Source organism: Engystomops pustulosus, chromosome 8 (assembly GCF_040894005.1).
Source record: "Engystomops pustulosus chromosome 8, aEngPut4.maternal, whole genome shotgun sequence".
NCBI classification, from domain to species: domain Eukaryota; kingdom Metazoa; phylum Chordata; class Amphibia; order Anura; family Leptodactylidae; genus Engystomops; species Engystomops pustulosus.
This window is the reverse complement of record NC_092418.1, coordinates 86,855,002-86,879,961: the sequence shown is the minus strand read 5'-3', so window position 1 is coordinate 86,879,961 and position 24,960 is coordinate 86,855,002. Positions and strand designations below refer to the sequence as shown.

General features: G+C 36.1%; 1 protein-coding gene across 1 annotated transcript in view; it reads right to left on the bottom strand.

The window, feature by feature from the left end:
* Positions 1-24,960, bottom strand: part of TTN (titin) — a 222,911-nt gene that overhangs the window by 146,773 nt on the left and 51,178 nt on the right. The window contains exons 44-81 of the mRNA XM_072122667.1: positions 19,900-23,268; positions 17,740-18,015; positions 16,525-17,088; positions 15,912-16,193; positions 15,542-15,820; positions 14,577-14,855; positions 14,214-14,492; positions 13,831-14,115; positions 13,445-13,723; positions 13,069-13,350; positions 12,698-12,976; positions 12,331-12,609; positions 11,948-12,226; positions 11,552-11,839; positions 11,184-11,462; positions 10,809-11,090; positions 10,436-10,714; positions 10,061-10,339; positions 9,691-9,969; positions 9,305-9,592; positions 8,895-9,173; positions 8,340-8,621; positions 6,886-7,164; positions 6,523-6,804; positions 6,162-6,440; positions 5,779-6,066; positions 5,391-5,669; positions 5,013-5,291; positions 4,645-4,923; positions 4,250-4,537; positions 3,842-4,129; positions 3,182-3,463; positions 1,973-2,251; positions 1,595-1,876; positions 1,198-1,476; positions 826-1,113; positions 412-690; positions 44-322 (exon numbers count right to left, since the gene is read on the bottom strand). Of these exons, the coding sequence (XP_071978768.1) occupies positions 44-322; positions 412-690; positions 826-1,113; positions 1,198-1,476; positions 1,595-1,876; positions 1,973-2,251; positions 3,182-3,463; positions 3,842-4,129; positions 4,250-4,537; positions 4,645-4,923; positions 5,013-5,291; positions 5,391-5,669; positions 5,779-6,066; positions 6,162-6,440; positions 6,523-6,804; positions 6,886-7,164; positions 8,340-8,621; positions 8,895-9,173; positions 9,305-9,592; positions 9,691-9,969; positions 10,061-10,339; positions 10,436-10,714; positions 10,809-11,090; positions 11,184-11,462; positions 11,552-11,839; positions 11,948-12,226; positions 12,331-12,609; positions 12,698-12,976; positions 13,069-13,350; positions 13,445-13,723; positions 13,831-14,115; positions 14,214-14,492; positions 14,577-14,855; positions 15,542-15,820; positions 15,912-16,193; positions 16,525-17,088; positions 17,740-18,015; positions 19,900-23,268 (14,055 nt within the window). The remainder of the gene's footprint in view (positions 1-43; positions 323-411; positions 691-825; positions 1,114-1,197; positions 1,477-1,594; positions 1,877-1,972; positions 2,252-3,181; positions 3,464-3,841; positions 4,130-4,249; positions 4,538-4,644; positions 4,924-5,012; positions 5,292-5,390; positions 5,670-5,778; positions 6,067-6,161; positions 6,441-6,522; positions 6,805-6,885; positions 7,165-8,339; positions 8,622-8,894; positions 9,174-9,304; positions 9,593-9,690; positions 9,970-10,060; positions 10,340-10,435; positions 10,715-10,808; positions 11,091-11,183; positions 11,463-11,551; positions 11,840-11,947; positions 12,227-12,330; positions 12,610-12,697; positions 12,977-13,068; positions 13,351-13,444; positions 13,724-13,830; positions 14,116-14,213; positions 14,493-14,576; positions 14,856-15,541; positions 15,821-15,911; positions 16,194-16,524; positions 17,089-17,739; positions 18,016-19,899; positions 23,269-24,960) is intronic.

Below are 24,960 nucleotides of genomic sequence, written 5' to 3'. Positions count from 1 at the left end.
AGACAGGAATGTTTTATTAAGTGCTCGTTAAGTCGGTACAAACCTAACACAGATAATAAGGCACTACAGGTATCCTGGCCAGCATCGTTCGCCACTTGACATGTGTATTCACCATCATCTTCCTGTGTGGTATTAAATATTTCAAGTAGACAAGACTTTTCTGTGGTAGTTATACTACATCTTTCAGACTGGTTTATGTCTCTGCCATTCTTTCTCCATGTAACCCCAATGGTGGGTGACCCAACATAAGTACATTCCAAAGTGATAGGTTTGCCTGATTCAACAATAGAGTCATTCAGTTTCTTCACAAATGTTGCTGGTGCTATCGAGGAGTCAGAAAGAAAAATTATAAATATATGTAATGCTACTGAGACACTGCAGTCTATGTGTGCAGTTTTATCTATAACTAACCTTTGACAAGGAGGTAAGTTGTGCATGATTCTTTACCAGCTTCATTGCTTACTAGACAAGTGTAGTCTCCACTGTGTAGAGTATCTACGTTGTACAACTCCAAAGCAGCAAATGAATTTTGCAAAGAGATATTACAACTTGGTCCTTGAACCAGTTCACTGCTTCCTCTAAACCAGTGAACTTTAAATGGTGGTGTTCCTTTAATGACACTGGTAAAGGTCACACTAGAGCCAGGTATAACTTCTTGTGGTTCAGGTTTTCTCACAAAAGAAGGTGGTTCTAAAGACGTAAGAATAAAATTATTATTTATGAATTTAAACCAAGAAGTATTGTATAAGTAATAATGAATGTATCAAGATGACATAAGACAACTACCACCAAATAAAAAAAAAATTTGAGCCTTCCATTACTGACCTTGAACAGTCAAAGATGCACTACATTCATCAGTTCCTGCCACATTCGAGGCCTCACATGTGTAGTTACCAACATCTGCAGAGGCTAGTGAGTTGACCACTAAAGCACAGATGTTATCTGAAAAGCTGATTTCATGTTTGTCACTGCTAGTAATTTTGTTTCCATTTAGATACCAAGAAATAGAAATGGGGAGAGAGCCAGACACTTTGCATTCCAAGTGTGTTGAGGAACCCAAAACACCATAGCTATCTTTGAGTTTTCTGGTAAAAGATGGTGGAATGACACGATCTGTGGGAGGATAGTGTTATGATGAGTATAAGATATATCTATTATTTCAATCTTATTTTAGAACTAAAACATTATAAAACTAACCAAGAACATCAACTGAAACAGTACAGCTGCTTTCACCAACGTCATTCATGACTTCGAATGTATAAGCTCCACTGTCTGCCTTATCAGCTGAGAGAATTTTGAGAGTTGACCTTTTGTTAGAGAAACTTATGGAGTATTTGTGGTCATTGCGCAATTCCTTTGCATTCTTGTACCACTTTGTAAGTAGCTCTGGTGATCCAGCAACTGTACATTCAAGAGAACAGGTGTCACCAGCTGTGACTCGCATAGGTTCTGGTTTCTCTACAATTCGTGCAGGTTCTGAAACAAAATTACAAAAATTGACAGACCATGTCAGGTTGATGGCTTATCTTACATCTGTTTTAATAAGATGAATGTTATTCTTTGTAAGAAACTATTTGTTCTCAATGTTACCAACCTATTAATGAAAGAACTGCAGCACACTCTCGTGCTCCCACTGCATTGGTGACTTGGCATGTGTATTTTCCTGCACTTGAAGACTCGGTGCTAGCAATATGCAAAGTTGCAACATTATTTTCATAAAATATTTTGACATTTTCACTCTCTCTAACAATATCTCCTTTGTCCTTCAGCCAGGTGACTGAAATAGGCTGAGATCCTTCAGTTACGGCCTGCAATTCTATTGCTTCACCAATAAGGCAGCTGGAATCACTTAGTTTTTTCACAAACCGTGGTGGTTCTATCAAAGAAAACAATCGCACATCAGTCAATGTTCAGAAGGTTTAAGAGATGGTAAAGAATACACGTTTTAGGGTCAAGAGCAGCATCTACCAACCTTTAAATTTGATAGCACACACACAGTTATCACTTCCGACTTCATTGACAGCTTTGCACTGATATTCCCCTATATCTGCTGTTTCCACATTAAGAACATGGATGCTAGCATGTTTTTCTTTGGAGGTGACCTTGAATTTTTTACTGCTTCGAATTTGTCGCCTGTCTTTAAACCAGGCAACTTCAAATGGAGGAGTTCCCAAAAGTTCACACTGAAAACTCACATCAACACCTTTTACAACCTCCACTGGGGTAGGCTTTTTAACAAAAACAGGGGGCTCTAAAAATAAAAAAGAAAACATTTTTATAAAATACTATACCATATGTCAATGTTCTAAAGTGTAATGTCTATATATGTTTATATCTGACTATTTACTAAAAAAAAACTATAACTTTTTTGCATGTATATACTACAAGGTATTTTGAATAATAAATGTAAATTATAGAAGTAAAAAAGTTATATCTTATGCCAAGCAGTCACAATGTAGCCACACACAGTAGCATGTGGCATTGCTGCTACAGGAGGTTTTATAGGGCTGCATCTGTTATAAAGACTATAATATGCATCAGCATTGGGCATCTAAAATTAATCTCACTAATCTATTGCAAACAGAATATAGTGGATTTGCACAATACTTGTGCCAAATTTAAGTAAAGAAGCTTCATTGAATAGAGAATTGAGAAGCCTAAAATTGTATTTTTGAGGGATTTTTCAAGAGTTTTATATTAACGACTTATCAATAGGATATCAGGATTAGATTTATAGGATTTATAGAAACCAAGAATACCCACTAATCAGTGGTTCATGGCATGTCATCAATTACTTGACCTGTTTGCAGCTCAGTCCCATTCAAATTAATGGAGTTGATACAAAGCACAGCCACCATATAATGTACAGAGTGGGGCAGAAATGCCAGAACCCACAGTACTTGTTCACAAGCTGCAGTCTCCTCCACCAGCAGATTGGTGGGGGTGCCTGGTTTTAGACCTCCACCAATAAGATATTAATTAAATATCTTAAGGATAGAACCTTAATATTTAATCTTGGAATACCCTCAAATTTATGCTGATTGATGTAAGAGGACTTTAAAAAAAAAAAAAAAAAGTCAATCGCTATGGTGTGTTGTGTTGCCTTATGTAATGTCACTAAAGCTTATCAAGAGTACTATGTAAACATCACATACTAAGAGGTTATACGTTAATATGGCACCTTTTACTGTGATTGCTGTACTGCAGCTTGTACTGCCAGCATCATTATGAGCTTCGCAGGTATAATCTCCAGTGTCTTCATGGCTGAAATCAATAATTTCCAATACCGCTAAATTGTCGACAAAGGATAAGTTATGCTTTTCACTTGGACGAAGTTCGGCGTCATTTTTGTACCAAACAACTCTAATCTCTGGCGATCCACTAATTTTGCATTCAAATTGAGCTGACCCACCAAGTTTCACAATTCGGGAAGATTCTAGCTTCTTGACAAACTTTGGAGGTTCTAAGAAATTAAGAGAAGAAAGTAACTATCTGCGCAGGCATATAAATTACAGTGTGTAGCTTGTATGAGTTGTGTTAATGGGTGTGCTGTGTAAATATGTGTAACAGAAATGTCCCAGTGTAAATACAATTCTGTATGTACATGTTGCTGTTTCCTTCTGGTCAACTTAAACTATCATGTATCTTTCTAACCAAAACTCTTCTCCTATTATAAATGAACAAAACTTTTCACCATTAGAATAAGATCTGAAAAGTAAAAACATACAGACTAGAATCAAACACATACAGAGTTAACAAGAATAAGAAGAGTCTTTTTGTGACATTTTTAAGTTTCAAAGACAAAGAAAATTAAGAACAGTTCATTAAGGTTCACAAATACCTTTCACACTGAGTTCAGCTGAACAAGATTCTTTTCCAACATCATTGGCTGCAAGGCAAGTGTACAGACCGGAATCTCCTTTGCCCACTTTAAGAATTCTCAGGTGGGCCGTGTTACCAATGTAAGTTATGTTATAATTTCCACCTGTTTTGATTTCCTTGTTATCTTTGGTCCATGTCACTTTAATAGGTTGTGTTCCAGAAATATGACACTCAAAATCGGCACTTTCTCCAAGCACAGCACCTATAGGTGCTGCTTTTTTATCAAAGAATGGTGCCTTCTTGGGTTCTACAAATCAAAATGGACAGCAAAACACTAATTACATTACCAACTAAGAAGAATATGTATTCATCCAAAGCGTTGGATAATACCATTTCACCCATCTGAAATTATACCAAGTACACAAACCTGAGATTGTAAGTTTGGCGGTAGAAGAAGCAGTACCAACTGCATTTGTAGCTGTGCAAGAATACAGACCAGCATGATCTTTATCTGCTTCAAGAATACGAAGAGTGGCTACATTATTTTTAAATGAGATTTGAACATTATGATCTTCAGTTAAAGGTACTCCATCTTTGTACCAAGAAACCTCAATGGGTTCAGAACCATTTATACGACAATCAAATTTGACTGGTTGTCCTAATGTTGCCTCCAGGTCCTTCATTTTTCTGGCAAATGAAGGTGGAAGTTGACGGTCTGCAAAAAGAACAATTACGTCAACAACATCTATATTCCCTTTTCAAATAACAAGAGTATAAGAAGTAAAGAAGAATAAAAGAATGCTTTGGATAAAAGAAAATCACCTTGAACTGTAAGTACTGCTTTAGAAGAAACAAATCCTACAGAATTCTCTGCTTTGCAGATGTATTCTGCACTATCATTTTTATCCAGCTTGCTGAAAGCTAGTGTGGCAATGTTGTTGGAAAAGTACACTTTACATCCTGGGGTTGAGCGGAGTTTTGTATCTCCTTTGTACCATGATACCACAATTTCTGGAGTTCCTCCAACTTGACATTGCAAAGATGTTGAATCACCAACGGTTGCTTCAGTGTCTTCAATGTTGGTAATAAAGTAAGGGGGCTCTATCAAAAGAATATTACACTTATTTAAACATTGGTTTTCTAAATTTAAGAAAAAAAAAAAGCATGTTGAAAATTATATGGCAGCACACCTAGGATTGTGACCACAGCCAGACAGGTGTCCTGTCCTGCCTCATTTTCAACACGGCAAGTGTACTCTCCATCATCCTCATTAGAACTACTTAGCACTTCTAGGATGCAAGAGTTTTCTGTTGTAGTTAGATTGCATCTTTCAGATGGTACTACTTCCACGCCATTCCTTTCCCATGTTACATGAATGGGAGGTGTGCCAGTATAGGTGCTCTCCAAAATAAAAGGTTTTCCGGTTTCTACACTGTAGTCTTTGATTTTCTTTACAAAGATGGCAGGTTCTAATTTAAGAAGATAAGATATTGTTAACTATCAAGCAGAAAACACTAAACATTGCTAAAAACGAAGTTTTGGTATAATAAGAGTTTTGATTAAGTTACCTTTCACAAAAAGATGGGTTGTGCATGAGTCTTTCCCTGCATCATTAGACACAACGCAGGTGTAGTCGCCACTGTGGACTGGGTCAACCTCATATAACTCCAAGATAGCAGCTGAATCTTTTAATTTCATAACGCAAGTAGTTCCAGAAATTAACTCGCTGCTTCCCTTAAACCAGTGCACCTTAAATGGTGGTGTACCCCTAATAACACTTGTGAAAGAGACATTCATGCCTGGCAGTGCATCTACTGGCTCAGGTTTTGTCACAATGGAGGGTGGTTCTGAAGAAGAATTAGCAGAAAATAAGTAAATATATGATATTACAGCAGATTGAGGTTGGGAAGTTGTTGAGTAAGAGAAAGTAGGCTATATCATGTAAGAAGTACTTACCTTGCACAACCAGACTAGAACTACATTCATCAGTGCCAGCAACGTTGGATGCTACACATCTATAGCTACCAGAATCTGAAGATTCTAATTCATGTATTTTTAAAACACAAAGACTATCTGTAAACTCAGGCTCAAATTTTTCCCCTCGGAAAATGTTGCTTCCATTATGAAACCAAGTGATAGATATTGGTGGTGATCCGGTAATCTTGCATTCCATAAGAGCGGAAGACCTTAATGCACCAGTTGTTTCCTTCAATTTTTTTGTGAAAGAAGGAGGTATAACCCGATCTATTCAATAAAAGATTAAAAAGAAAGTGTTTATAAAGAAACCTATTGAGTTGTGTTCATTCTTTGACACCTTAAAAAGTAAAATAGAAACTAACCAAGAACGTCAACTGTTGCAGTGCAGGTGCTTTTGCCAACATTATTTTTCACTTCAAAGGTGTATTCTCCACTGTCACTTCCGTCTGCAGACATTATTTTAATGGAAGCTACCTTATTTGAGAGACTGATCTTATATTTTTCGTTGCTGATTAGTTCTTTTCCATCCTTGAACCAGCTAGCTGAAAGCTCAGGTGTACCTGCCACTATGCACTCAATAGTGCAGACATCCCCTGCTGTAACCCTTACAGGCTCAGGCTTTTCTACTATTGAAGCAGGTTCTGAAATAAAAAAACACAATAATATTTAGAGAGTTGCAACTAATCTAGGTGAAATGTGTCCGTTTTTTCGACTATCCATTACCTAAAACAGACACGTTGGCTATACACTCTCTTGATCCAGCATCGTTCTTAATCTGGCATATATATTTCCCAGCGTTAGCTGGTTCAGCTTTTCTAATCTGTAGAGTAGCCTGATTCTCGAAGTGAGAAATCTTAATGTTTTCACTCTCCCTTATAACCTCTTCTTTTTCCTTCAACCAGAGAACTGAGATTGGCTGTGAGCCCTCGATCAATCCTTGTAGTTCAAGAGGTTCGCCAGTGATAACCGTAACACTTTCTACTTTCTTCACGAACCTTGGGGGCTCTGAATAAAAATAATGCACAGATTTAATAGAAATGCTAATGAAATAGTGCAATATTTGATCATCTATGGTATAACCTTTACCTTTGAGTTTTATACTACAAATGCATGTGTCACTTCCAACATCATTGGCTGCCTTACAGTGGTATTCTCCGATATCTGAAGCCTCCACATTTAGAATGTGAACAGTTGCTAGGTGGTTTTTAGAGGTTACTTTATATTTTTTACTACTTCTGATTTGCCTGCGATCTTTAAACCAAATCACTTCGAAAGGTGGTGTTCCCAAGAGCTCACATTCAAGGCTAACATCCACTCCTTTGAGGATTTCTGTTGGGCTGGGTTTCTTGCTAAATACAGGGGGCTCTATAAGATAATGAAAATCATTGAATGGATACTGTGTTAAGGGTCAAAAGAATTTCCACAAAGTTCATTAATTACACAAAGGTTATATTCTGAAGTGACTAATACTGAATTGATAGAAAGAATTCTGCAATAAAATCTAAGCACATGCAGAAGATATTGAAGAATAGTGCAATTACAATATTTCTAGAAAACAGCACTGCCAGTAGCATATAAGAATCATTTGCACCTTCTGCTTGTCATTTGCTATGTCCTATTTACTACATAAAATAATCACTGACGAGAATCTTTTACTCCTTTATAAAGGCAGACTGTATATTGACTCAAACTATCCATAAAATTTTGGATTCAACCTCATAGATCAGCTATTCTCAGCAGTTGATACATATCGAATAGAAAAGGAAGCAGACAGCTCCATTCTCTGTCTAGTCGCTTAGCCCAGTCAATGGCGTTAGTTCCAATTTTTATCAATGGGAGGTGATCTGCATTAATTTTCTCTGATCACTACAAAGACATTGAAGCTGTCTGTTTGCTGTTCCATTCTCTGTGTATCAGTTGACTTTACTATTACACTTGCTATTATTTGTTGTCCTACATAATCATTGATATCATAGGCTTTCTATGAAGGCTGACGTTTGTAGTACAGCCTTCTATCCAAGAGATAATTTCTTTTTCACATTAAATATGTTAAAATAAGATTGCCCATATGTATTTTAAGCCAACAGGGCAATCGACAATAAGAGAGTCACTTATAATAATGTAAATTGGACTTTCTGTCACAAACTTCATATTTAGTAAAGTACTATCAATAAGTAATGTAGCTTCTACTTTCTTTCAAACTGCACAGAACAAAACATATATCCTCCTACTGTAGGGTAAGAAGGATACCCAGACAAAATGACAAGTGTTGCACTATTTGCAGGATGCAGCTATCCAAATACAGAGTAAAGCAGTCTACTAATTACAGATGTAGCACCCAATGAAGTGGGAACGCCAAGCTATTAATGTAGTGTTATTTTGATACTTAAGGTGCTACACAAATAAAGTAAATCACTGTGATGCACTACATTAACCGAATGTGATGTCAGGGCTGTCGGTTCAGTGTGTACTCCATCTGTAATATTAATAACACATCGTCTAAGCTAACTAAAAATTATGCATTCAGTAGAACTTCTGACCTTTGACTACAATCTTGATACTGGAACTAGCACTGCCAGCATCATTATTTGCTTCACAGGTGTAGTCTCCGCTGTCTTCAATGCTGAGGTTGTTAATTTCAAGAACTGGTATATAATCAATGAAAGACATGCTGTACTTCTCGTTTGCCTTAATTTCACTGTCATTTTTATACCAAGTGATTTTGATTTCAGGAGATCCACTGATCTTGCATTCACACCGCACAGAATCACCCTGTTTGATCACTTTGGTTGATTCTAACTTCTTGATAAACTTTGGTGGTTCTATAATTCCAAAGGGAAAAAAAAGATGGGTAAATTAATAACAAAACAATCATTATGATTGCATTCCAATCTCGAAAAGAAAAGATGATAGTGATGATGAAGATGATATTGTAAGAAAGCTTGAGAAAGACATATGGTACGTGCCTTTAGTATAGCCTGATCTTAAGATGATATATGTGTATACATAAGTTAAAGCAAGAAACCGCATATGTAAATATTTGCACCATAAAAAGACAAACGCAAAGAAGACAAAAGAAAAGCAAATTCTCGCACCTGTTACAAGCAACATTGTGCTACAAGAGTCACTGCCAACATCATTGGAAACCTGGCAGGTATAGCGCCCACTACTAGTACCATCCACTGTGAAAAGATTCAAGAAACCCACTGAGCCCTCCATTCCAAGAAAACATTTTGCTCCAGTCAAGAGTTCCACCTCTTCTTTGAACCATTTAATGGAAAATGGTGGTGTTCCTTTCACTTCAACCTTGAAATCCACCAAAGAGTCTGGTATTGCTTTTTGGCTTTCAGGCTTTGAAATAAAGCTTGGAGGTTCTACGACGTTGAAGAAAGAGTGTTTATAAACATATTAAAAGAAGTACATTAGTGTTATTTTTTTAAAGATTATTCTACTGTTAAAAGAGTAAGAGAATGCTAAAGAAGAAAATAAAGAAATAATCTCAAACCTTTGACCGTTAAGATAGCGCTGCACTCAGCACTTCCTGCCACATTAACTACTTTGCATTTGTAGCCGCCATTGTCAGAAACATCTAGATCCAACACCGTCAAAGATATGTTATTTTCATGGCAGACAAGCCTATGTTTTGCACTGTGCAAGATTTCACTTCCATCTTTAAACCACTGTGCACTTATGGGTAGTGAACCAGAAACCTTGCAATCCATTACGATGGAAGATCCAAGAACTTTATCCATTTTTGTTAACTTTTTAGTAAAAGAAGGTGGAATTGCTTGATCTGTATAGCAAAGAAAGTTACAACTAGTTACTGCTGATGCTTTTGGTTCATATGTTGAAAGGAACTATGGGATATCAGTAAGTAGCAAAAATACAAACCTAAAACATCCAAATAGGCAGTGCAGCTGCTGCTGCCAAAATCGTTTTCAACTTTAAAAGTATATTCTCCGCTATCATCTTTGCTCACAGACTGAATTCTCAAGCTTGATATATTATCCTCAAAACTTAAAGTGTAGTATCTGCTGGGCATAAGCTGTCTGCCATCTTTATACCACTTTACTTGCAGCTCTGGTGTTCCAGCAACAGTACAATCCAAAGTCACTGGGTCTCTTTCAGTTACGTTGACTGATTTTGGTCTCTCAATTATATGAGCTGGTTCTATGACACAAATTAAATTCATATTAATAAAAAAAATTAAAATCTTTGCCCTTCCTAAAATATGTGGAGTCTAAAATCGCCCACTACTGACCTTGAGCTATTAAGGAAGCAAAACATTTCTCAGTTCCGGATTCATTGGAAGCCTGACAAGTATATCTTCCAGTATGGCTAGCATCAACGGTTGTTATATAGAGAGTAGCAACATTGTTCTCAAAGGTAATTTGGGTGTTGTCATCTTGCTCTACAATTTTGTCTCCTTTTATCCAAGAGACTGTTATAGGATCAGAACCTGCAATTGCACACTGAAACACTGCAGGGCTTCCAAGAATTGTGGTACAATTTTCTATCTTCTGGACAAAAGTTGGCGGTTCTAAATAAGACAAAGGTATCAACATTATAATCACTTTGTCTTTCTAAATGTGTAATAGTAAATAAAAAGGAATGTAACTTTTTTAGCACAGCTAACCTTTTAGGTGGACAGAAGCACTGCAATAGCAGCCTCCAGCTTCGTTTGATATAGTACACTGGTACTCGCCAGCATCAGAAAAATCACACTTGAAAATGTGGAGTTCAAATATTGAGTCTTTTTGAACAAGTGAATACTTTTTGCCACTACGGATCTCCTTTTTGTTCTTTGAAAAAATGACATCAAAAGGTGGTGTGCCCGTAACTTCACAGAACAGCTTGATGTCAGAACCTTTCACAACTTCAACTGGCTCAAATACAATTTTAAAAGTAGGGGCTTCTATAATTAGAAAATAAATATAGAATGATTTATTTAATTTAATGCCAATTATTCAAAAATACTTAAATATTTCAAATGGGTCAAAAAGACTAACCTTTAACTTTAACATCAATACTGCAGCTCTCACTACCTGCCTCGTTGGTAGCCTCACAAACATATATTCCAGAGTCCTCAACAGAAGAATTTGTAATATCAAGCGTTGATATGCCATCTACAAATGAAATTCCATATTTTTCATTTGCAGTGATGTCATTTCCATCCAAGTACCAGGTGACCTTGATTTCAGGTGTGCCAGCTATCTGGCACTGAAACATTGTTGACTCTCCTTTTCTTAACATGGAAAATGGACCTGGCTTCTTAACAAACCTCGGAGGCTCTATACACAGACAAAAGAACAATTTTTTTTAAATAAATGTTGCCTACACTGCCAAAATAGCTTAAGAGTCATATTGAAGTAAAGAAAGCAAACCTTTGACAAAGAGAGTTGCTTTGCAAGTTGCCATGCCAACGTCATTGCTAATTTGAACCGTGTAACTTCCAGAATCGGCAACCTTGGCTGAGGTCAGCTCAAGGATGCTGGAGGACTCATCCTTCCAAACTGAACGATTTGCTCCTGAAAGAAGTTCCTTGCTTTCCTTAAACCATTTTATCACCATGGGTGTTGTGCCACCCATTAGAGCTTTGAACTGAACTCTAGATCCTGGAATAACGTCTTGTGACATTGGCTTCTCAAGAAAATATGGTGGTTCTAAAACAGGCAAACAAAAATATTTAACTATTTAATCCTGAGTGTAAGATGTTTTTTTTAATCTTATAAATAATGCTAAAAATGCAAACCTTTAACAGTTAAATATCCACTGCATTGGTTCTTTCCTGCTTTGTTGGTGGCGACACATGTATAGTTTCCACTGTCTGAGCCTTCTAGCTCATTTATTTCCATGAAGGCTATGTTGTCATGGAAAGAATATTTATGTTTTGCACTAGGTGCAATCTCTTTATCATCCTTTAACCATTTAATAGTGATAGGATGTGAGCCAGAAACTATGCATTCAAGGTTGACTAAAGATCCTTTGACGCTATCCTTTTTCTTCAGTTTCTTTGTAAATGATGGTGGTATTATAAGATCTAATTAACACAGAAAGAAAACACTGTGTTAGCTAACAAAAAAGTACCTTATTGATTTGAAAAATAAGAAAATACTAATACTAATAAAGAATATTGGGGGATACCAACCTAAAACATTGACAGATGCAGTGCACGCACTCTTGCCAACATCATTTTGGACCTCAAATGTATATTCTCCACTATCATTCTTGCCTGCTGAAGTAATTTTAAGGACTGAAACATTTTCAGTAAAACTTATCTTATATTTTGGGCCAAATTTTAACTCATTCCCATCTTTAAACCATTTTGCTGTGATCTCCTTGGTTCCTGAAAATTTACACTGCAAGGTTGCTGGATCACCTTCAGTGACATCTACAGAGACGGCCTTGTCAATGATTGTTGCAGGTTCTGAGCGAGGAGAAATAAAATTTAGATTTTTATATTTTAAACAATTTGTTAGAAAGGTTTTATAAACTAATCTAAACTTTGTGTGCAAAACTAAAACGACTAACCTTTTACTGCTAAAACAGCAGAACACCTCTGAACACCTGCATCGTTCTTAGCCTCACAAGTATACTTGCCACCAAGGTTACTTTTAACTGATGTTATGTGCAAGGTGGCTACATTATTTTTAAATATTGCCTTTATGTTTTCATCTTCCATGACTTCATCATTGTCTTTCCACCAAGATATGGTCATGGGTTGAGAGCCTTTAACAGAACACTGAAAGGCAACCATTCCCCCGATAAGGGAGCTTAGGTTTTCAATTTTTCTTGTAAAAGTTGGAGGCTCTGAAGAACAAAAAAATGTTTGTGAACAATATATCTAATGCTGAACTGCCATTTTTTAAAAACTTGTTAATGTTTTCGTTTCACTAACCTTTCAAGTTCACAAGAGAACTACATATACAGCTTCCTACATCATTGAACACCCTGCATTGATATTCTCCAGAATCCATGGAGTCAAATCTTAGAATGTTGAGACTTAGCAAAGTATCTTGGAAAAATGTCTTGTACTTTCTACCACTGCGAATTGGTTTGTTGTCCTTAAACCATGATACTTCAAATGGAGCCGACCCTATAATTTCCCCTTCCAAAGCTACATCTGAATCTCTCAGCACTTCAGTATTTTGGAAGTCTTTGACAAATGATGGCGGTTCTGTTGTGTGAACAAAAATGTTCTTTCAATTAATATGATGTTAAGATAGAAATGTGAATGATTTAAAGCAAGAAAAGTAAAGAGTGACAAACCTTTAACTATGACAGCACAGCTGCATATATCTGTACCCGCTTCATTTTTTGCTTGACACACATATTCACCAATGTCTTCAAGAGTTAGCCTAAATATATTAAGAATGGCAGTGGAGTTTGCAAAGGACATTCTGCAAGCTTCACTTTCCTTAATCTCCTTATCATTTTTAAACCATGTAATTGTAATAGGAAGGGTTCCAGCTACTTTACATTCCAGTTGTACAGAATCATCTTTTTTGAAGAGTTGGGATGGTTCTAGCTTCTGAATAAAAGTTGCTGGTTCTGCAGGAGTTAAATAACAATTATTAGAAGAAAACTTTCGGCGCGCAAAAGAAAAGAAGAATTGCTGTAAAGAGCAAGAAAAGACCATGCAAACCTTTGACAAAGACGTTTGCACTGCATTCCACGGCGCCAGCCATATTGCTGACTTTGCAGACATAATTTCCTGACTCTGAACTTTTAACTGCATAAAGTTCCAAGGAGCTGGCAGTGTTTTCTTTAGCTATGTAGCAGGAGCCTCCAGTTTTCATTTCTTCCACACCCTTAAACCATTTAATAGTTAGAGGTGGTGTTCCTTTAAAAGTGGCCTTAAGACATACTGTAGATCCTGGAAGAGCATCTTGTGGCTCTGGTTTTGTTATAAAGCATGGTGGTTCTAGATGCATGAAGAGAAGACATTTAACAAACCCATACATGAATAATAAAACTGAAAGATAATGGAAGTAGAAGAAGAAAGAAGAAAAAGAAATCTAGCAATCAAACCTTTCACAGATAGAGTTCCTTTGGAGTCTTTGGTTCCTGCAGAATTTGTTGCTCTACAAGTATATATTCCAGCATCACTCATGTCTAATCGACTTATCTCCACAGAGGCAGTACCTTCCACAAATGATATCTTATGTGTTTGAGTGGAAATTTCTTCACCATTTTTGAACCAAACAATTTTCATGGGTAAAGAACCAGAGACCTTGCATTCCAACCGGCAGTAAACGTTTACTACACTGTCAACATCTCGTAAAGATTTGCTAAAAGATGGTGCAATGGTTCGATCTGTTTTCAACAGAAATAAACATATTCATTTTAAAAAATTTTACATTTCTTGAAATTTCTACACTACTGGTCTTGTAATGATTAGAATTTATACTGACCTAAAACTGTGAAGGTTGTCTTGCAGCTGCTACTACCCACATCATTGGATACCTCAAACACATATTCGCCACTATCCTGAATTTCAGCAGAGTAGAACTTCAAAGAAGCCACATTATTTTTAAAGCTGATCCTATACTTTTTACCAGAAGTCATTTCTTTCCCATTTTTCAACCATTTTACTTTAAGCTCTGGGGTGCCTGAAACAGTGCACTCCAAAGTGGCTGGATCTCCTGCAGTCACTTGGATGAGTTCAGCTTTCTCTACTATTTTTGCAGGTTCTAAAATAAAGTTAGATAGAGTTTAAGTAAGGACCTTAAAGAAAGGCTCATTGATAAAATACAAGAAGATAATGACTGACTGACCTTTTACCATCAACTCTCCAAAACAAGTCTGGCTCCCTGCATCATTTTCAGCAACACAAGTGTACTTCCCAGCACTATTAATATGCACGTTGCTGATATGGAGAGTTGCAATACTATTTTCAAATGTCATTTTCACTTTGTCATCTTCTCTGACAACATCTCTTCCTTTCATCCAGGTCACGGTGATGACCTCGGACCCTTTTACAACAGCTTGCAAGGAAATGTTGTTGCCAACTACAGCAGTGACATTTTCGATCTTCTTCACGAAAGATGGTGGTTCTGATTTAAAGAAGAGTAGTATGTTTTTAATCTTTAGTTTTCGTTTAAGGGCGCATGAAGCTTTCAGGAAGATATCTACCTAGCTATTTTTTTATCTATAGATTAAATTGACTAGATTCTTACATTCATTTTATTAATTTCTGATAAAAGAATTGTACGGTAAGTATGCTGCTATGTTAATGCCACTAATATGAAAGTGTCATCTCTACCTGTTATATACAGAACTGTATATTGATTACTGTGATGCAAATAAAAAGGGTTTGATCACATGGCATGAATACATTATGGAAAAATACTATGTATATTTTTGCCGTGGAGTCTGTGGTATTTTTCCAATGCTAATAATAATTTTTCTAATGCTAATAAATGTGCGGCTAGATACAGCAGATTGTTATGCTAAATCTCACGCTGCTTTTATTATTTTCCTTGTGCCATGAGAATTCTATCCATTCACTCTAATATCTGAAATCTTTAATCCACCTGTTATTTCAGACACCATATTTAAAATAAACTCTCACCTAGGTCATTCAGTGTCTTCAGTACTAGCTGCGCACTAGGTATGCATTTAAGAAAAAGTTTTTGTGCCGTTTATGTTTCTTTATGGTTATAAATATATATTTTTAGCGACTAAAGAATCAAATTGATATCAGAAGATATAAGAAAGCCTTTTTAAGAAAAATACTTACCTTTAAGTTTGTATGTTGCACTGCAAGTACATTTTCCGACTTCATTGGCAACAGTACACTCATACTCCCCAACATCTGCACTATTGAATGAGGAGATTTCCAGAAAAGCAAGAGACTTTTGGTATGCCAACCTGTACTTTTTACTACTTCGTATTTGCTTCTTATCCTTGTACCAACTAATTTCAAAAGGTCCAGTACCAGACACTTCACACTGAAGAGTAGGATTTGATCCTTTTACTATTTCGGATGGTTCAAGCTTTTTGACGAAAGAAGGGGGTTCTAAAAAAGTGTTACATTAGCAGAAAATAGTTACGACAACAAAGGTATTACCTTTTATATAATACTAACCTAGAAATAAGAGGAAACAAACCTTTAACAATAATTTCGGACGTGCAACTTTCACATCCAGCATCGTTAAGAGCTTCGCAAGTGTAACTTCCGCTGTCCTCTACTTTCATGTTGGTAATATCTAGCACAGCGTTGGAGTTATCAAAAGACATTTTATGCATATCACTTTGAATGATAGCTGTATTGTTCTTGAACCAAGTGACGTGGATTTCAGGTGACCCTTTGATTTTGCACTGTAGATGTGCAGATTCACCCTGCCTTAGCAAATAAGAAGGTTCCACCTTTTTCACAAAAGATGGTGGTTCTATAAAAAGAGTTTCAGAAAGAGAAGAAGATGAAATAATAATAAGGATTTTGTCGCGAATGAAAAGAGACCTAGATAGAAGAGTTGGAGCTTGCCATGTTTAGCCATTTGTATGTTATTATTGTTCAGCCACAAGTCATTCACACAAGTTCAGTCACTTTCAAAAAGGAACTACTATCACACTAACATGAACAGACAAAAGAGTTGTGGTGCAGACAGAAGACAGAAAAAAAAAAAATTAAACTTATAAAATACCTATCTAATAACTGAATGCCCTGACCTTATTCTGAAATGTGTTATGTGTTTCTGTGAAGTGTGCTGTGTTTCTTACCTCTTATAGTCACCACTGAAGAAGTTGAGCTGCTTCCTGCATCATTGGTGGCAGTACATACATAAGATCCAGAGTCTTTAATTTTAGCAATGGGTATTTCAAGAGAAGCTACTTTGTCTTCAAAATATATTTTGTAATCCTTCCCAGGAAGAAGCTTGTGGCCATCTCGGGTCCAGGATGCTGTCACCTTCCTATCTTCATCTACATGGCACTCAAGGCGAATAGTTTTGTTCACAGCAGAGCGTAAGGGTTCAAGCTCTTTGATGAAATGTGGCTTGTCAATGACTATTAATTCAGCTTGGCAGGTATCTGTTCCAAACTTGTTTGAAGCTTTGCAAGAGTATATACCTTTATCAGCGGTGGTAAGACTTAAGAACTCTAGAACATGTTTGTTGTTTACAGCTGAGATCTGACAGTTCTCTGAAGGAGAGATGGGCAAACCATCTTTTTGCCATATGGCATCAATGACTGGTGTACCTGACACTGTAGCTTGGAATTTAGCTTTCTTACTCACAAAAGAAGAAACAGACTCTGGTCTGGTTATAAAAGAAGGAGGGAAGGCTTCTGCAAAAAAGAACAAATGGTACAATATTCTTAAATTATTTTCAATAAATTATTTATGTATATATATTTAAATTAAAAGTAAAGTTCTTAAAGTTTTTAAAGATTCGGGAATCATGATAGATAAGAATGTCAAACTAAGAAAACAGTTGTCAAAGAATAGATTTCCCTTGCTCATTATATTTTATTGTTAAAATGGTATATTTTAAAATAAAATAATAAAAAAACCAGTAAGGTATACCCTTACATTCCAGTATTTTATTTACCCTTTCCCATCAGTTACTATTTTTGTTAAGAAATGTTTGCTATCTTTGTTTTGTTGCAAGAAAAGAGTTTTCTTCAAAAATGGATCTCTATATTTAATTTAAAAAATAAAAAAGATTCCATTAGCTAAAATACGTAACACACCATAAGAAGAATTTCCCTAAAAACATACAGCATGATATGTTTTCTGATGTGTTATCAAATATCATAAGATTTCCAATGCTTAGAGATTGTTTAATAGGACATTTTTGAATTTTCGTAATTCAGTGTAATTGCCCAACGTAATTCGGTGTAATTGCCCAACAGTATTTTGTCAAAATACTTCCCATAAAAAATAAGAAGGAAATTTGTGAACCATTTGCGAACCAAACCCAGTTTTCATTTACTCACCAGTTACAGTCAATGTTGCAGTGGAGCTTACACTACCAAATTGGTTTGAAGCTTTGCAACTGTATTCTCCACAGTCGACGACCTGGGATTTCAGTACTTCCAGAGTAGAAACGAAGTTCGAAGTCTTCACAGAGTACTTGTCACTTTCATATATTTCCCGTCCTGATTTGAACCACTGGAATTTGACATCAGGTGCGGGTTCAGTCTCACAGGTGAAGAATCCAGAGTATCCAACTGCAACTTCCACAGACTCAATCCTCTTCTTCAGCACAGGTGCTGTTAAAAGATTGGAGATAAAGATAAATTAAGCCTTTGTGTAAAAACGAATTGAAAAATGACAAACAAAATGACTATAAAGTGATAAATTCACAAAAAGAAATGGGAGAGTGGCTGTGTGGGTAAAAGGAAATGGTTAGCGGTATTCGTCATATTACATGATTACCAGGCTCTACTTCAAAATCATGTGAACATGCATGAAAATGTAGTTTAATATGTCACAGAGAAGAATAGCTGAAAATAAAAGTCATGAAATTATTTTTCCATTAAGTGATCACTCTGAGGAAATGAAATATATTTCAAGTGTCCTTATAGCATGCATTTAAGTCTTTATTTTATAACTGTGATTTCAATAAGAAGGTGAGAACATAATTAAAGTGATACAGTGCAATGGTGTCGAAAGTTACATAATTGTGAACTATGCAAAACATCGGTTTGTGGATATGGGGAATGAAGTGCTTACACAAATAGGGTTAGTGTTATTCTAGAAAAGTGTGTTACTGAGCAAATTACTTTGACTCAAAGTTATCAAAGGCTGTTCATTTCTCCTTAGAACCCTGTGAATGTACCATTTAATTCTGTAAATTACATTTTATCCTTCAATCGTTGTCTACCTTAAACATCTCCTAACCCAAAGCAGTTCCATTAAAAAGGTGTAACCTCATATTTTTCAACAGCTTTTGATAACATTACTATATTTTTATTAGGTTATTAATAAAGTATCAATTGTAAAATTGATTTCATTAGGAAATTGGCTAGGGTAGAGTTAATATAGATCAGTGATGGCGAACCTTTTAGACGCAGAGTGCCCAGACTACAACCAAAATCTACTTATTTATTCCAAAGTGTCAACATTTAAGTACAATTTAAGCAGTAACTTCTTGCTGTTATAGCTTTCAATCGTATCAGTATCCTAAGAACACCAACACAGTAGAAAGAAAGGGTGACAAATTAGATTACCCTGAATAGGAAGAATTGCCAGGCCTGGAGCTGAAGCTACAATAATATTCCAGATCTGCCCACACTTTGCCACTCCTCCTGTAGTCTCAGGCAGCACTGTCGCTTTAAGATATCACTGAGCGCAGAAAGTCCTGGGCCTTCTGGGAATCCATGAAGATACCTTGTGTTCTCTTTGGTGATGGCCTGGGTGCCCACAGACAGGGCTCCGAGTGCCACCTCTGGCACCCGTGCCATAGGTTCGCCACCACTGATATAGATGATAGTGATCCACGTTATTGTGTCTTACTAATAAGGCTGAGCTTTTTATAAACAGAAGCCCTATTTTTTTCCCCCACATTTAACAAAGAATCCACTAAGTTCCTGAAGTTTTAATAATTAGTTATCACATATTTTATTGGTAAAGAAAACTCAGCCTTAAAGTGGCCAATTTAATAAATTATAAAATATTTAGAAATAAGTAGTGATTTTATTGGGCAGTTATTTTATTTTATTAAAAAGACACCTGGCATGTTGCACATACTGTTCTATATGTGGGCAGTATGTTATAGAGCAAAGGAAGATAAACAGATTATCATTTTCATTTAAATCACACTCTTTCTGGAAGGTTGTCAGTAATAAGGACAGCTCCCGAAAGTTATAACCAAAAAATCTGAGATTAGAATTATTGAAATACAAGTTGTATTACAAAGTACAAATCAAACTTATCAGCTCCAGCTGCTCTATAACATACTGTTACGGAACCATGTTCAACATGACAGATTCTCTGTAAGTAGTATTAAATGGCCACAGGTAAAAAATAGTAGATTGTTAGTATTTTGAGTAACATCATAGGTCAACAGTCACTAACTGTGATCCTTGTGAATTCTGTAAGGTGAATTTTAAAATTAGCAGACAAGTGTTACTCAATTGTCCCCAATATCCAACCTCTTTTAACTACTGTGAGTTTCGCTGATGTTGTTGATTTGCCAGCGTCATTCAAAGCCTCACACGTGTACTCTCCTTGGTGTGTATCCATATGTACTTTGTTGATTGCTAATGTATAGATATCATTATTTTCTGAACAAATGAACTCTATGCCTGAAGATATCAATCTACCCATGAAGTACCAGTAAACGGACTTAGCATTGGATATAGTTGTTTTAAGTGTAACAGAGCTACCTTCATCAGCGGAAATATCTATTAAATGTTCCTTGATGAGTGGGGCATCTTCTTCATATATCTCCCCAGGTTTTTCTAACTTTTTAAATATTTCTACGTGTCCCTGAAATGTCACTGTAGAAGTTATAACCTCATCTGTGCAATAAGCAGCACCCACGTCCTTTATCTCGGTGTTAGTCAAGACAATACTGGAGGTGTCTTCAGGAGGAATATGTTCAAATTCTCCTGCCTCAGTCAATATATCAAGTTGTCTGATTTCAAAACTATCTTTAGCTGGGCCTTGTTTTTCACACTCCAAGCTCGCCTGTTCTTCACATATCACAGCCCGTAATGCAGCATTTAATTCAGACTTAAGGTCCGCCCTTTGAGGATAAACATTAGGAAGTGACAGTGTAATTTCTTCAGCTGCAAAATGACTTGCTGTAATAATGCATGTGCATAATATATGAGATGATTCTTTCGTTACGTGAATATTCTTCACATGAATATCTTCTAAATATTTCTGAAACTCTGCAGAAAAGATATGTGGTTTGTTTTGTAATGCAGAATGTAAAGCATTTTTAATATGGCCTTTAATTTCAAGACTGAAACTTTTAGGAGTTTCAGAAGAAAGAAGATGTTCTTTTCTTAAAGTCTCTAGATCGAATACTTCAGGTGCGGCCATTGGTTGATTGACTTGAATCTCCACATTTACATTTTCTGAGTCTGGTTTCTGTACCATCTTCAAATTTTCTTCTTGTATAGAGTGTTTTTCCTCAAGTACTAAAGGTAATCGGATTGACTGTCCTTCCTGGATTCTTGATGCGTAATCTTGTTGAGCTGCATCCAAAAGCATAACACTTTCAGTTGTATAACCATGGTTCTCTACACAATGACTTTCTAAGGGAAATGTAAGCTCATTTACAATGTCACATGTATAGATATCTGTATCTGGCACAGTACTGGCATGCCCTTCATCAAGAGCCCTGCTTTCATCTGTAGTACACAGCTGCATAATCGGTTGGTGGTCTACTTTCTGTAGGCTGCCCCTTTGCTCTTTTTGTGATACAAGTAGTTCTTCTTTTGGAAGTAGAACAAAGTCTTCTACGACATTAGCCAATTTTAGTTGTTCATGTTCCAACATATTTCTTGGAGTTACACTTTCAGGACTTGTATGCAGAGTTTGTATGGACTCTCCTGAAAGAATCATTTTATCTTCAATAGTCAAACTACAATTGTAGCTTTTCTCCATTCTGTTAAGTGCAGTATTTGAGCTAGGATCTGCGGTGGTAAGTTGTCCTTCCTTGGGTAGCATTATTTCTGACTGTATAGTTTGGAGATGTAAAAGTGGTAATTGTTCTTTGGAAAAACTCAATTGTATTTCACCAGTAATGGATTCTACATGACCTGTATCTAAACATAAAATGGAAAGTTTTTCATCAGACAAAGAAGATAGAAGAGTGTCTGGGCTTTTGGTTAACTCTGCTTGGTCTTCAGCTGGAATATCAAAACAAAAGGGTTCTTCACTTCTTAGCTGAGCCTGAGTATCGATAACATGTAAATTCATAGGTTGTCTCTGCTCTGCTTGAAATTCTGCAATGCTTACATCTTCACTGCCTGAGATGGCTGATTCATGTTCACAATGAATCTGTTTTCTTTCTTCTGAAATCGAACTGCTTAATATAAAGGTTTCCTTAACATGAATAGCTTTAGCATCTTCACTTTGCTTATAGGCAAGTTCCTGTTCCTTCATCATGGTGTGTTGGGAATCTACAATTGATATTTCTAAAGGATCCACTGTTGTCTCTGGTCTTGAAAGCAAATTTGATGTGTCTATCTCAGTAAGTAACTGCTCCTCATCAAACTCACAGGACATTATATGTTTTGCTTCTGCTGTAACTGCACTATAGCTTGTCTTTCCCTCACTTTTTACATTTGCACTTTCTGGTTTCGGCTTCTTATCTTTTAATTCAGATTCCTTATGTGTTGATGTTATTTCTTCAGTGACGGATACATGTAGAGGCTGGATTTCTGACCCGGGTAACTCTTCAGTGACAGGATTTACTATTTCTTCATCGTGCTGCTCAATCACATTTTCAGAAACTTCAGACACAGTTAAAGGGATGAGTTCCTTAACTTTTGATTCAAGAGATACTGCTTGTTCTTCAGTTAATTCCTGAACTGTGTCAGCCTCTTCTCTCTCTGCAGAGTATTTTGCTTCTGTGCCAATTGTATACAGCATTGTATCGCTTTCCTGTAGTCCAGCCCAGGCATCACCAGATAGACTAACAGCATATAGCCGTGTTTCAGTGGTCTCGTAAGCAGATGATTTCTTGTAAGACTTTGATGCTTTTATATGAGTCTCCTTCATAATTTTATCTAGTTCTTTGTCAACTGTAAGATTGGCTGTGCAAGATGCTTCTCCATAGTTGTTAAAAGCTATACAACTGTAAGAACCACTGTCTTCCTCCTGACTTTTGTGGATTGTTAAAGAACCATTTCCATCTTCACTATGAATGATTGTATGACCTTCCCCAGGCATCACATGCCCCTTACTATTAAACCATTTTACTATAGGATTTGGATTTCCGATTACTTTATAGGTAAACGTAGCCTTGTTATTCTGGCCACACCTAATGTTCTCTATAGGTATCAGAAATGAAGGTGGTAAGCCTATGTCGGATGATTCATGCTCCAGTTTTGCATCTATTTGTTTTCTAAACTCTGTGCTGTGTACTGTGAGATATGAGCTGCACATAGTCTCACCATGGTCATTGGTAGCTATACATGTATATTCTCCCTCATTATCTTTACTCACATAAGAAATAATGCAACTGTATTCACTCTCATCATATAGAAATTTGTAAGCCTCATTAGAGTATATCATGTTTCCATTATGCAGCCACTGAATTTTTGGTTTAGGGAACCCACCAACAACAACTGATAATTTTACTACATCTCCTATTTTAGCCTCAACTGATGATAGCTGCTTTGTAAAGACAGGGAAACTAGCTTCTTTTTTAATCTCTAGTTTACTTGAATATATTGAAGATTCAGGCATAGGTTCATGAGTTCTAGCATTAGGTTTTATATGCACGTTGCTTTTGTAGGTTTCTGTTGTCTCTTCTGTGGATATGAGAAATGAACTAGACACGTCTGTACAAAAGAAAAGTTAATATTATAATATTACTGAGGTACTCTTTGAACATTTATTTCAAATTCGATCAAGGTGCGACTATATCAAAATCAAAATCAAAATCAATATGCAAGAAAATATATGTCCAACAGTTGATATACTGAGCATCAATAATATATATTTATAAATAAATGAATATCAAAATAATTGGCATACATGTTTTACACCAAATAACTAACTATTTTAGACAATTTATGGGAATTTATGGGGCCGATATTTTAGGCCAAGCGCTTTTTGTGCCAGTCTTTATCGGCACACACAGCATGCAACATTCAATAATGATGTTTTCATGCCTTGTACACCAATGAACTGGTTCACAAAACATTGGCCAATATAGGCTTTTTCTGGCAAAAGTGGTAAGGATTCAAATAGTTGAAAAGTTGGTAACATTTTTTTGTTTTTGTCAGAAAGTAAAGCCAACTAACTAATAAGTGGTTAGAATAGAACAGGTTACCAGGTTGTACCAGGTTAACTCAATATGCTTCCATTGTTCCTAAACCATTAATAGGAAAATGGAAGACCTATGGGTACAGTCATGTCACACATGTCACAAATATGTATTGAAATTAAGTTTCAACTTCAGTAAAGTTCCACAGTTTAAATATAAACTTCTGCTGGTTTAAATGAAGTCTGTTAGTTCCAAAATCAGCATTGTATGGGGCACCTTATAAGCTTTACAGACATAACTTTCCAGTTTCTTGGAAATTAGTGAAAATAAAAATGTTATTTTAAGGAGCTTCTTGTTACACTGGGAGATGGGATTTGTTTGTTGGTGCACGTTTTGCATTTTATCTTTGATTATTATTTCTATGGGGTGTCTACTATTGTGTAAAGGAACAGTGTTGTGTTGTGATGGGTAGAAATTAAAGAAAAACAGGTACAGACCCAACCCCAGAGCACTAATAAACTAATTTGCATAAATATAAAAATGTTATTTTTTACTGCAACAACATAATAATAATATTACATTTGGAAAGTTTTTTGATTGCCTTAAATAATGATTTTATTATTTATATTGTGCAGAAGTTTATGTAAACAATGGTTTGCAACGGTTTCTGGCAGACTGTTGGCTGCTAAAATATAATATGTGACAATTTTTTCAGACGTTGTGGTCTTTAATTTTAAGTTTATTATCACTTTGTACTAGCAAAGAGGATTTTACACCACCTACTCCCAATGCCAACTGCCTGCATCCTTGACAATGCTCTACTTGACTGAATTTGGATGGTGCAGTTAATTTTTCCTTCTCTAGCCACCACCATTCTCAGTCATTGAAGTTCATTTAGGCACCCTAAATGCTAATTAGAATCTTTACTGTCATATGTTTATTCCAGCCCTGGACTGCCCCCTCCTGATATTAATTAGCATATTGGTTACCAAAAATAACTGACTTCTCAGCAATTATGGGGTGTTAGAGAAAAAATCCCAAGTGCATCAGAGCCAGTCCAGTGTCACCTACTAAATTATTCAAAAACTTGGAATCGGTGGAGGTAGTCAAAGATTCTCTTAGTTTTACATTATATAGGAAATGAAATAAAAACATCCAAAGTGGAACAGATATTTTTTTTTACATTCTTTTATTACATGAACAAAATTGTACAGTTAAAAGATGCAAACAGCAGCATAAATTCAAATGCAATATTTACCCAGGT